This window comes from Helianthus annuus, chromosome 6 (assembly GCF_002127325.2).
Source record: "Helianthus annuus cultivar XRQ/B chromosome 6, HanXRQr2.0-SUNRISE, whole genome shotgun sequence".
Classification (NCBI taxonomy): domain Eukaryota; kingdom Viridiplantae; phylum Streptophyta; class Magnoliopsida; order Asterales; family Asteraceae; genus Helianthus; species Helianthus annuus.
In genome coordinates, this window is record NC_035438.2 from 39,917,790 (window position 1) to 39,931,470 (window position 13,681).

The 13,681-nt window shown below is 37.2% G+C and overlaps 1 protein-coding gene across 1 annotated transcript; it reads left to right on the forward strand.

The window, feature by feature from the left end:
- Positions 1-1,369: 1,369 nt before the first annotated feature.
- Positions 1,370-13,643, forward strand: LOC110865272 (probable UDP-N-acetylglucosamine--peptide N-acetylglucosaminyltransferase SPINDLY). The gene is made up of 18 exons (XM_022114509.2): positions 1,370-1,634; positions 2,784-3,229; positions 3,367-3,528; positions 3,611-3,786; positions 3,878-3,953; positions 5,523-5,651; positions 5,821-5,940; positions 6,028-6,096; positions 6,187-6,268; positions 6,388-6,482; positions 10,670-10,734; positions 10,838-11,036; positions 11,137-11,331; positions 11,665-11,759; positions 11,856-11,991; positions 12,070-12,287; positions 12,777-12,904; positions 13,004-13,643. Exons 2-18 carry the CDS (start codon positions 2,819-2,821, stop codon positions 13,393-13,395), a joined length of 2,748 nt encoding a protein of 915 aa, XP_021970201.1. The 5' UTR covers positions 1,370-1,634; positions 2,784-2,818; the 3' UTR covers positions 13,396-13,643.
- The last annotated feature ends 38 nt before the right edge of the window (positions 13,644-13,681 follow it).

Here is a 13,681-nt window from a genome sequence, read left to right on the forward strand (position 1 = left end):
CAGTAACAACTATTTTTAAGTGACAATAAATGTTAAAATTTGGTAAAATTCGAGTTTTTATCCTAAAAATGCAAGACCAACAGGAATAGCTTCTAGAATCATAGAATTATGTTATGTTAGAATTTGAGGTCATTTGGAGCTATATTGAATGAGTCATGACTTTTAGAAGATAAACTAATATTTTTGTCTTGAAGTCAGTTGTGGCCTTTGGTGTTGTTATGATCAAGTTAGGACTATTACAAAACTGAGTTTGAGTTACATAAGCAAATTGTTATTCACATATTGCTTAAAAAAACGTGTTTATGCATGATTTCGGGTTTGATTACCATGACTAGAACCTATAAACAATGTTGTAAGAGTCGCTAGGCACTAGTCGGTCGGTGGGGTACGAACTATCGATTAATCGGGATTAGTCGGATTGGCATTTTATATATAATTTATAGTTAAATACTTACACAAACATTTTTAGATGTAGTTTTTCCAAGTAGACACGTTTTAACCCCTCATTTACCCGATTTTTAAGTAATTGGTGGAAATTTAAAAGGTTTTTCGAAATTTGGCTAGGATCTAGCTAGAATAGGACCACCATTGACCGCCTAACAATTAATCGACCAGTAATCGGTGAACCTTCGATTAGTGATTAATCAACGATTAACCGGAGACTAGTCGGGATTTTTACAACCATGCCTATAAACACTAGATCTATTCTTTAATCATTGTTACACATTAAGGTTGTGGGTTTTCAGGGTTTATTAGATTAGCTATGAATCTAAATAGCATAAAACAACAAGTAAAGACACATATCATACAAATGTTCAGGATCGAAGAATATGATGAATCTCCATATGATTGATGGCTTCTAATTGACGGATTCAGAGATTTATATCATGGAATTTGTTAGATTTTAGATATTAGAATCATAAGGAACAAGGATTAACACGAGGTTAAGGAGGAAGTAATAACCTTGGTTGATGGTTTATGTTCTTGATTGAAGTTTTGAGAGAGCTTGGAGGTGAGAGGTGACAGTGTACGATTTAGAGAAAAAAATATAACAAATCTACACTTTTCAGAATTTGAACCATTCGTCTCTTAGAGAGGATAAATACGTTATCACTTACCACCACATTATAAACGAGATAAGTTTTTTAAAGACAAAGTACCCCACAAGGCCTGTCCCACTCACTAGAAAAGCTAGATGGACCAAAAATGTGCATGTTGAACACTCAAAGGACCACTTTGATAACTCCCACAATACAATAATAATAATAATAATAATAATAATAATAATAATAATAATAATAATAATAATAATAATAATAATAATAATAATAATAATTAATTTTGATTACTTATTATTCGGGCCAGGGTTGCAGCATAACGCGGGCAAAATCATAGACGGAACACCTTCAACATTTGACTCCAAACTTCTCTTTTCTCTTTCCGTCACCACTGCTCCATTCTTCAACCCCACCGCAACGGTGGCGCTCCGTCGCTCGCCGCCACTCACCCTACCACCGCGTCGGTAGTCAGCGCCCGAACTCCTCCTCCTCATCTCACCGTCATCCTTCCCTCACACACAAAACAAACCCTTCTAAAACCTCTCACCTCTCTGTCAATCAACTCTGCCAACACACGTAAGCATCGGAACTGCTATTTATTTACAAAACTTTGTTCAGAATGTGTATTTAGGTTTTTGATATTTGCATTTTGTTATGTAATAGTTTTGTGATGATTAGATAGTGTGTATGTATATGAATCGCGTTATTCTAGGTTTTTGTTATTTGGTAATTTGAGTTTGTGGTACTGGAAGTGAAGCTAAATACTTGATCTGTATTGTTTGAGGCTAGGTTTTGGATGTTTATATGTGATTGTTGGTGTGGTGTTTCTGTTATGTGCTTGTGTTAGGGTTTTAGGGGGATAAGAGGATACTGGAGTGGTTTGTAAGGTTTAGTGGAATATGCCTCACTGATTTGGTTAAAAGTAGCTAGTTATGGATTTGAAGATTATTGTTTTATTGTAACTTTTGTTTTATAGAGATGGACCAATGCGGTAATCCGCATTACGAGTATTGTAAATGGTAAATGCTGGTGGTATGGGATTGAATGGTACTATGTGGGATTGAGTTTTGCATTTTATTATGTAGTTGTTTTGTGATAATTAGATAGTGTGTATGAAATTAAATCACGTTTTTCTAGGTTTTTGTTATTTGGTAATTTGATTTTGTAGTACTGAAGTGAAGTTAAATACTTGATTTGTATTATTTGAGGCTGTTTTTTTTTTTAAATTGTTAGTTTGGTGTATCTCTCTGTTAGGGTTTTGGAGTGGATCAGTTGCGGTTTTTTGTGTTTGTGTTAGGTTTTTAGGGGGATAAGAGGATGCTGGAATAGTTTGTAAGGTGTAGTGGAATATGCCTCATTGTTTGGTTAAAAGGAGCTAGTTTTGGGTTTGTAGATTACCTTTTTTTGAAACTTTTCTTTTGTAGAAATAGAGAAATACGGTAATCCACGTTATGTGTATTGTATATGCTAAATGCTGGTGGTACGTTGGTGTTATGATTCATAACAAGGCAGCTTTCTTGTTAGTAATGGGATTGAATAGTTCGGTATCTGTGTAAGTGATTGTTGAAACATTTGATAAATGTGCTGTAGAAACTTGTTGGGCATGGTAGGCGGATTTAAGTTTTAAAAGTTTGCGGGGTAGTACATCTTTGAAACCTACTCGTTTTTGTAGTTTTTTTTTTTTTTTTTTTTGCGAATTTACCATCAGTTTTCAATTTGTTGCAGTTGGATCAGGTATCTGAACTTGTAGGTGTACCGCGATGACATTGACAGAGAAGGATGTTGGCGGAGGGGAAGAGAAGGGTCAGATTAAAGATAATGGTTTCTTGAAAGCTGTTGAGCCGTCGTTAAGTGGCAGCAATTCTACAGTTTCTACCAGTCCGATAGAAAAGAGTTATGAGGGTAAAGATGCGCTTGGTTATGCTAATGTGTTACGGTCTAGAAACAAGTTTGTGGAAGCTCTGGGTATATATGAAAGTATACTAGAGAAAGATAATGGAGTTGTTGAGGCTCATATTGGCAAAGGAATTTGCTTGCAGATGCAAAATATGGGAAAACAGTCTTTTGAGAGCTTTTCCGAGGCTGTTAAGTTAGATCCGGAAAATCCATGTGCACTCACTCATTGTGGTATCTTATATAAAGATGAAGGTCGATTGGTGGAGGCTTCTGAGGTATTGTTGTGTTGTACTTGCATACATTACAGTTCTACTGAGCTTACATGCGGTTAAATCTTGGTTGTACCCATTTGATGGTTATAACACTGTGTCGTTTTTCTATGATATATCAAATATGCTCTCTGTTCATGCAGTCATATCGTAAGGCTCTGGCAGCGGATCCATCATATAAACCAGCAGCAGAATGCTTAGCAATTGTACTTACAGATATTGGAACTAGCTTAAAGCTTGCTGGCAACACACAAGAGGGAATTCAGAAGTATTATGACGCTATCAAGATTGACCCTCATTACGCTGTAGTTTCATCTTCTTTATACATTTTTTAAGGTTTCATTCCCTTATGTGCGTTCTTAATGGTGTTATTGTTTTCTTTGGCAGCCTGCATATTACAACCTTGGAGTTGTGTATTCTGAAATGATGCAATATGATACGGCACTTAATTGCTATGAGAAGGCTGCCTTGGAAAGGCCCATGTATGCTGAAGCGTATTGTAACATGGGTGTGATTTATAAAAACCGTGGAGATCTGGAGTCAGCTATTGCGTGTTATGAGAGGTTAAGAATGTTTATTTGTTGTTTTCCATTGGGTTAACCATTATTCTGTTGTGCTAACTGTATTTGTATGGTTTTATTGTTGTATTTTCAGGTGTCTAGCTGTGTCACCTAACTTTGAGATTGCTAAGAATAACATGGCAATTGCTTTGACAGATTTAGGCACAAAGGTAATATATTGACCACCAGTGTGTGTGTGTGTGTGGGGGGGGGGTACAATAAGACCAAAATAGGCAGTGGCAATGCATCTTAAAATAGAGAATGGGGCAGGGATAGTATTATATTTATAATTCTCATATCTACCTTGGTTTTATAATGCGCGATGCGTTTTGATCCCAAAAGCCGATGCATGATGCACCTGCATCACATATGCGAGGCGTTCGTTATGTTGATCTATGTAGGAACTCACTTAACAACTTCATTAGCTCATTGTACAAGCTTATTAAGCACATTGTACAAGCTCATTGTACAGTTTTACTCTATAGTGGTCTATTTCAGAAAAATGGCCGCATCAGTGCGCATCAGTAGGGCCTTGGTTTTAAATTGCGTGATGCGCCCCGATGCGTTTGGTCTAAAAATTTGATGTGCGATGCGGGCGCATCACGTATGCGATGCACGCTTTATAAAAAAATATTATAAAATTATTAATACGTAAAAGCTTATAAAAACATACTTAAAGTAAATCAAATGACGTAATAAGAAGATATGAGTTGTGCTTTTTGGTTCAAATCAAGCATACTGAGATATTTATTATTGAAAAAACCGAACCCAGTTACTGTAGCGCATTGTGCGAGTTAGACCGAATCATTCCCGCATCATGTAATTGCAGCGCGATCTCATCAGCGCATCGTGCGCATTATGCACTCTTGATGCGCACATTTTAAAACCAAGATATCTACGCACTTAAAAAGTTTCATTCTTACAAGTTGAAAGATGACGAAATGATGGCATTTTGTCACGGACAAACCATAGTTACCTAAATCGCTAGGGTAGCCACGATCCACGTATTGGATCGTGGTGTACCCAATCGGAAATCGTAAGTGTACCGGGACGACATGGTCCGGCGAACCGAGTTGCGTCGGTACGGTGTTCCTGATTGCGGAGGTATGGCGATCCAAATTGACCTGGTTCCCTGGTTCAGCGAACCAAATAGACAAGGTGGACGTTCCAAATCGATTGGGTACGGCGATCCATAACTGAATTCCGACGCCAGTGTTGTTTTCAGCCGGAAACCAGGAAGAAGGGGAAGAAGAAACAGCGGCTGCGTATGTTTTAGGTTTTTAGGGTTAAAATAAGTTTAGTTATTACAACATTTAACCCCTCTACTTTTACTAGTTTACATTTAAACCCTAAAAGTTTTTTACATAGAAGTGTGAAAGTAGTTTGCGTGTTTAAACATTTAACCCCCTCTATCTTCACTAGTTTACATTTAGTCCTTAAACTTATAAATTTATACATAAAACCTATAAATTACACTCTGTTTTAATTTGTGTACACCGAACTGGACTCCATGGTACATCGTACCGGTTCATACCGAAATGAACCTACCCCCTCCGTACCGAAAACGTCACCTCTAGCGAATCGCGTACCCGAACCGCGTACCCGTACCGGAGCGAATCGCGAATTAGGTAACTATGGGACAAACCATACAATTTTATACATATGTATTCTTGGTTAGATCTAATGGTTCTGTTCATATCTTCTTTTCCTAATTCTATACTTTTCACCGTATTTTTCAGGTAAAATTGGAGGGAGATATTAACCAAGGTGTGGCTTATTACAAAAAAGCTCTGTACTATAACTGGCATTATGCAGATGCCATGTACAATCTAGGGGTTGCTTATGGGGAAATGCTCAAGTTTGAAATGGTAAAGTTGATTATTGTTAATTTTTTTTTGTGTTTTTATTTTCATTATATTGTTAATTCACTTCTATTATTTTTTGTTATGTATATAAAGAAGTACTTTCAGTCATCTGTAGCGACTTTGTGTTATTTTCTATATTACGTGGTAAGTAAGCTCTCACTTCTGTTTGCAGGCAATTGTGTTCTATGAACTTGCTTTCCACTTTAATCCCCATTGCGCAGAGGCGTGCAATAATCTTGGAGTTATTTATAAGGACCGAGACAACCTTGATAAAGCTGTGGAGTGTTATCAGGTATTTCATCTCAGCATTGCCAGTATTGGTGTATCACGATTAATATTTGTAGAACTTCTTCTAATAGATTTTGTTGATCTTTTGAAGTTGGCTTTGTCAATTAAACCCAATTTCTCTCAATCGTTGAACAACCTTGGAGTTGTCTACACGGTGCAGGTACAATTTAATCAATCAATCAATCGTCTAACAGGACGATATGGCTCAACTAATACTTATTGAGTTATTGCATTTTAAATAAATATATAGGGCAAAATGGATGCTGCTGCTAGCATGATAGAGAAAGCGATTGTGGCAAATCCTACTTATGCAGAAGCCTACAATAACTTAGGTTTGTTCCAACATAATCATACATTGACATCATTGTTTCGTTCTTGCATGCAAGTTATGATACATATATTTTTATATGTATCATGTTATCAATTATTTGTTGCAAATTGTTACTTGTAGGGGTTTTATACAGAGATGCTGGGAGTATAACTTTGGCAATTGAAGCATATGAGCAATGTCTTAAAATAGACGCAGATTCTCGCAATGCGGGCCAGGTATTAATATATGCTTTTTTTTAGTTCACAACTTTTTTTTTAGTTCACAGTTCATTTAGGATATCAACCATGTGAACCACAATTAGTGTTTGATAAAACTGAATGAAATTTGTTAAGTGGTTAGATGCTTTGCATTATTGACTATAACTGGTAGTGATGGAAACTAGTGTTTGTAGGCATACTGTATACCATAGTTATTAGAGCGAGCGCCCAGGCACGCCTAGGCGCAAATAAGGCGCAGGGCGGGAAAACACCGCTTTGGGTTCCGAGGCATTTAATGCGCAGGTACATATTGACCACATATCGATGATATAGCGACTTCCGACGTGAATTCCGGCGACGGTGTTGCTTTCAGCCGGATACCAGGAAGAAGGGGAAGGAGAAGAAAACAGCGGCTGCGTATTGTGTCTTTTAGGCTTTAGGGTTTAAATAAGTTAAGGTTTTTAAACATTTAACCCCTCTATCATTCATTAGTTTACTATCAATCCCTAAAACTTGTAACTTTTTACTTAAAAAGTCTAAAGATAGTTTGTGTATTTAAACATTTAATCCCCTCTATCTTCAGTAGTTTACATTTGGTCCTTAAACTTTTTAATTTATACATAAAAAGTACAAAATTAACATTATAAAATACATATATCTAATATGGATAGCTATTTTTTATTTTTTAAATTATCTACTACCTTATCGCTAAACACGAAATAGCGGGCTCTATTTCATCGCTATCACCATAGTTATCAATAGCGTCCTTAGCGGACGCTATAGCGACTAGCGTGGCGTGGCGGCCAACCTCCGCTACAAGATGCATATCGACCATAGCGAGCAGATAGCGACTCCGGCGGCGATTTCCGGCGAAAAATTCCTATTCCGGTGATGCTTTCTGCTGGAAAGCAGGAAGAAGAAGAAGAAGATGAAGAAGAGAGCGGCTGGGTTTTTAGCGTGTTTTAGGCTTTTATAATCTATGAATTCCGGCCAGAAACCTGCAATTTCTGCCGGAAACTTGCTGGAAACTTAGGAAGAAGAAGAAGAGCGGCTGCGTTTTTATTACGTTGGAGCCTTTTTAGGGGTAAATAAGTTTATGGATTTTAACTTTTAACTCTTTTATCTTTCATTACTTGTGTATCTTAACATTTAACCCCCCTATTTTCACTAGCTTACATTTGGTCCTTAAACTTATATTTTTATACATAAAAAGGTATAAAATAAACACTGTATATATAAAAAAATTATATAGATAGCTATTTTTATTTCTTAAAATTTTAACTACCTTATCGCTAAACACGAAATAGCGGGCGCTATTTCATCGCTATCGCGACGTAGCATATAGGTACGTTGTCGCTATTTGTCGCTATTCGCTAATGATAACTATGGCTATCACTACGTAGCATATAGGTTGTCTATCGCTATTGACCGCTATTCGCTATCAATAACTATGTGTTTAAGTCTTAAAACAGTCCATGTTAGCTTCTGAATTGTTTTAAAACAGTCCATGTTTTAATTAAGACCTAATGAATGAAGGTGGGAGATCCTCTCGTGTTTGAAGTTGATGACGAGTCCGATGGTTGAATGTTTTAAGACTTTGGTACTTTGGTTTTGAAAGTTTGGTTTTTTTGGTTGTTGTTTTGAATGTTTGGATTCGAAACTCTTAAATGCTTGGTTGGTCCCTGTGGTTTCCGAAAATTGCAGACTTGGTCCTAATGGTTTACTAATTACACACTTGGTCCTAGTGGTTTTCAAAAATGCACTCGGTTGGTCCCCAGCCCTAACATCAGTTAAATTTCTCAGTTAACTATGTGTGAAATGACTATATTACCCTTGAACAATTAAAAACCTAAAACTATATTACCCTCTGGATCATCTTCATCACCAACATAATACCCATTTCCCTCTGCTCTCTCTCGATCTCACACCGGTGACCGGCCGGTTTTCCGGCGTCTCCGTTCTCCGGTAGCAATCGAACACCCAACCCCCACACCAATCGAACACCCAACCCCCACACAAAGCGAAGGAACAATAATGCATGAAGTAGGATGTAATGGTGGTAGTTCTAGTTAAATCACAGATTCACAGTTAAACCAGAGGCGATTACCATGATTATGAGATGTATGCCCCTTTTCCACCAGATCAGATAGATACTCTGTCCCCATATCATCATCAGTTCATCATCTACACAGAAACCCTAGAAATCATCTTCACCGTCGCCGCCGTGAGCGGCGGCGCCGCTCCTCTCGGAACCAAAACTGAAACAAGACTGGAATCAAAACTTAAACAAACGAAACCAGAACCGGATTCTAACCTTAACCGACTGTGTTGGGAGACCCAAACCGGAGCCCAAATCGAGACCTGAACAGCCGGAACCAAGCCGCCGCCGCCGCGAATGGCGTCGCCCCTTCTCTTGCCTCGTCTCCGATTCTCTCTCTCATCTCTGAACTGCCGTGCGCCACCACCGGCAGATTCGGTTCACCGGCGTCGGTGCCTTTCAATGTTGATTCAGACGCCGGCAGGTTCGGTTCACCGGCGCTGGTACCGTTCGTGGTCAGCTGATGGTTCTGATTCAGTCGCCGGAGTGATTCAAACGCCGGAGTGATTCAGTCGCCGGAGTGTTTAGGGTTGCGGTGTTTTCCGTCGTCGGCTGTTGGATTCTGATTTAGTCGCCGGAGTGTTTAGGGTTTCGGTTGCCATTATCGTAACGATTTAGGGTGGATTCTATGTTCAGAAGTTTTTAGAGAGAGATAAGAGGTAGGGTGGGTTATGTTCAGAAGTTTAGAGATAAGAGGGAGAAGATGATGTCTTTATATTTTTTATTTTTTTAATTATTTAGGGGTAAATAAGTAATTTCATATGTACTTAACTGAGAAATTTAACTGAAGTTAGGGCTGGGGACCAACCGAGTGCACTTTTGACAAGTTTTGGGACCACGAGTGTAATTAGTAAACCACTGGGACCAAGTCTGCAATTTTCGCAAACCACAGGGACCAACCAAGCATTTAACTCGCTTTTATATGATGAATTTGGTACTTTGGTTTTGTTTTAAGATATATTTTTATATAATTATGTTACTTGCGCTTTTTTTTCCCGAGTACATGTTTTTTTTGCGCTTCTCGCCTAGGCCCCGGCCCAACAAATCGCCCTGAGTGCGCCTTGCGTCTTTAATAACTATGCTGTATACAGCATTTTGACTATACAAACTTAGCGCCTCACTGTATACCACTTTTAGACAGTGTTGTCTGGTAATGGTGACTGGCGAGTGATAAATGGTAAATAATTAATAATCTTATTATATCGTAATTTTACTTAAGGGAAGTTAACTGATACATTGTGTGACGGAAATGATATTTTTTCCAACTGCTATGTAAAAGTAATATAATTGTTGCACACATATTCTCGGATGTTAGTGTAAAGAACACAAAGGAAAATATTAAATGTAAATAACAGTTACAGAAGGTTAAATGCTTAAAGAACAACTATTGATGTTATATTTGTTTGATTACAGCGAAACTTGAAAGTGTTTATTAAACTAAAAACTAAACATCTAATATGTAGAAGTGGTAACATAATATTATAGATAAAAGAGAAAATGGAAACAAAAAGGTAAAATATGACACGAAAAAATTCAAAGACTGTCAAAACAGAGAAAAGGTAAAACTTAATGGCATAGCATGTAATAAGAAGAAAGTGGTATTTCTGTCATAAACAATAGTACATTTGCACTTATTGCTCAACACATCCTTCTTGTTTATATATATGAACTAGTAAGTTTTCAATTATTTCTAGTTTTTCTAATGTAATTCTGTAGTCTAATAGAAATCTGTTTTTTTTTCTATGAAGAACATAATCTTATTTTAAGCAATAATGCTGGTGGGCGCATTATTGTCCAAACGTTTTAAAGTCGATTTCTTTTGATCATTTGCTTACTACAAGTGAGGAGCTTGTAATTTGGTATATGTTATGTATATTTAATGTAATTTGGTATATGTTATGTATATTTAATGTAATTTGGTATATGTTATGTATATTTAATGTAATTTGGTATTTGTTATGTATATTTAATAGCTCAACGCATACATGTGTTGATTGCATCTGAATTAAACCAATAATTGAAGACGGTTAGAAATTCTTTACCTTATGGTTGTTGGTTGAGCCTATACAGCATTTTTTTATTTCCGTACGTTGACTATTTGTTGCAGAATCGATTACTTGCGATGAACTACATAAACGAGGGAACAGATGATAAACTATATGAAGCTCACAGGTCCTTCAACTATTACACATGCGAAATATTGTATACTTTGCATGTTATTAGTTCACAATTATATATACACACACACGTATGTAACTTATATGACTTTTTGCAGGGACTGGGGCTGGCGATTTATGAGATTATATCCTCAATATACTTCATGGGACAATTCAAAAGCTCCAGAAAGGCCACTTGTTATAGGATACGTGTCTCCTGATTATTTCACACATTCCGTATCTTATTTCATTGAAGCACCTCTTTTCTATCATGACTATTCTAACTATAAGGTGGTTGTTTACTCGGCGGTTGTTAAGGTAAAGCTTTTGTCTACATGCCATTTATGCGCCCGCTATTTCTTCTGATTCAAGAAAGGTAACTGTAATGACAGTTATTTGCTATTTGTAAATGTTACAGGCAGATGCAAAAACTTTTAAGTTCAGAGATATAGTTATGAAAAGAGGAGGCGTATGGAGAGATATTTACGGAATTGATGAGAAGAAGGTTGCAAGCATGGTTCGAGAAGACAAAGTTGATATTTTGGTTGAACTAACCGGTCATACCGCTAATAATAAGCTCGGAATGATGGCTTGCCGCCCTGCACCTCTTCAGGTTATTAATTAACATATTTATTATTCACCTATTGTATTTTTCTAAATTATTTTTTATTTGGAGTAAAATGCCATTGTCCCTGAGGTTTGGCCAGTTTTGCGACTTTCTTCCAAAGGTTTGTTTTTTCGCATGAAAATGGCAAGATTTCAAACCTTTTAGATCCAGATGTGAAAAAACAAACCTTAGACAAAAGTCGTAAAACTGGCCAAACCTCAGGGACGAAAGTGGCATTTTACTCTTCTATCTGTGAAAATACATCCATAGTACATGGTTGAAGCAAATGCTCTAAATTCAACATGTTGCTTATATCATTTTGGCTTCATATACCGACAGGTGACTTGGATTGGGTACCCAAATACCACTGGTTTGCCTACTATCGACTATCGAATCACTGATGCCTTGGCTGACCCTCCTGATACAAAGCAGAAGTACGTTTTTTAAACAATATATTCTCATGACCTGGTAAAACATTTTTTTTATTAATATGGATATTAAACTCTATGGAAGATTTGTACTGATGACAGGCATGTCGAGGATCTTGTTCGTCTACCTGAATGCTTTCTTTGCTATACACCATCTCCTGAGGCCGGGCCCGCATCACCAGCACCTGCTCTTTCTAATGGCTTTGTTACGTTTGGTAGTTTCAACAATTTAGCAAAGGTAAAGAACATAGGCAATTTTATAGTTTTCTATTTTCAGCGGCTTTTCTCGACTTCTAAAATTTTTACTTTGTATCAGATAACACCGAAAGTGCTTCAAGTTTGGGCCAAAATCTTATGCGCAGTCCCGAACTCTAGGCTTATTGTGAAGTGCAAGCCTTTCTGCTGTGATAGTGTAAGACAGAAATTTCTATCGACATTGGAGCAGTTGGGTTTGGAATCGCATCGTGTTGATCTTGTCCCCTTGATTTTACTCAACCATGACCATATGCAAGCGTATTCTCTTATGGACATTAGGTAAACTTTTCATCATATAATTATAAATTAGTTAATTACGTTTTTCGTCTCTGTGGTTTGTTGAATGACCATTACAGTCCCTTAGTTTAAAAATTGCCAAAACAGTACCAATACTTGCACTTTTGTAACAATTATAGTCCACCTCCGTTAACCCCATCCAATTCACCGTCAAGTTTTGATGAAATGACTAAAATACCCCTCAGTCTCATTCTCTCTCTACCTTTTCTCTTCTTCTGAGGGGTATTTTAGTCCTTTCATCGAAACTTAACGGTGAGTTGGATGGAGTTAACGGAGGTGGACTGTAACTGTTACAGAAGTGAAAGTACTGATACTGTTTTGGCAATTTTTAAACTAATGGACTGTAATGGTTATGTTCAACAAACCACAGGGATGAAAAACATATTTATTTTCATGCATTTGTTAAAGAGTAGAAGATGTAATCGGTTTACTTTTTTGTGTTATATTTGATGATCTTTTCTTGGGATGTAGCTTGGATACCTTCCCATATGCGGGAACTACAACCACATGTGAATCCCTTTATATGGGAGTTCCATGTGTCACCATGGGTGGTTTAGTACACGCACATAATGTCGGTGTTAGTCTTCTAACTGCAGTTGGTAAGATATCTTATGTCACGTTTTTTATTAATTTATTTAACACAGTTTGTACTTGCGTCAACTTTTATATAATTAGTTAAATATAACATTAAATTTCAGGATTAGAACGCCTGGTTGCAAAAACTGAAGATGAGTATATTCGGTTAGCAATAGAATTGGCTTCTGATGTTGCATCACTTTCAAGCCTTCGTATGGATCTAAGAAACCTCATGTCAAAATCCGCACTGTGTAATGGATCGAAGTTTATTACTGGGTTGGAGTCCGCTTATCGCGATATGTGGCGTGGGTACTGTAACGGTAAAGTTCCATCCTTAAAGCGAATGGAAACAATTCAGAATCAGACACCACAACTTACATCCTTACTCTCTAAAGATGACCCGTTTGGGTCAATTAAGGAAAACGGGTTCACTTTAGGCCCTCCACGTTTATTAACAAGTGAAGAAAACGGGGGTCAGTCGAATCAGTCGTCAAGCTCGGGCCAGTCAAAATGATGTAGGATTACAAAGTCATATTACATTGAGATACACAATTTCTATAGCAGTGGAGACTGTTCTGTAATCTGTATTTTTCGTGGGGCGAATGCTTTTTGTATCATATTTGAGTGTTGTTGGCTGGCTGGCTTGCCATTTACTTAGATGTAGAAAATTAGAACAGTGAAACAAGATGGTTGATTAATTGTGTTGTGTTCCTGAGCGATTCAGCTCAGGTATTTAAGACAAAAAGTGGGTTTTTTTATTCATTTTGAAGATTTAGGTGGCTAACTTATTGGTCACAAAT

What these genes read in the sequence shown, in the direction of transcription:
- LOC110865272 (XM_022114509.2), top strand. Translation starts at nt 2,819, where the DNA reads ATGACATTGACAGAGAAGGATGTTGGCGGAGGGGAAGAGAAGGGTCAG. An exon ending in GATTGGTGGAGGCTTCTGAG is followed by an intron (nt 3,230 to 3,366) that starts GTATTGTTGTGT and finishes CTGTTCATGCAG; the next exon opens with TCATATCGTAAGGCTCTGGC. An exon ending in GAGTTGTCTACACGGTGCAG is followed by an intron (nt 6,097 to 6,186) that starts GTACAATTTAAT and finishes ATAAATATATAG; the next exon opens with GGCAAAATGGATGCTGCTGC.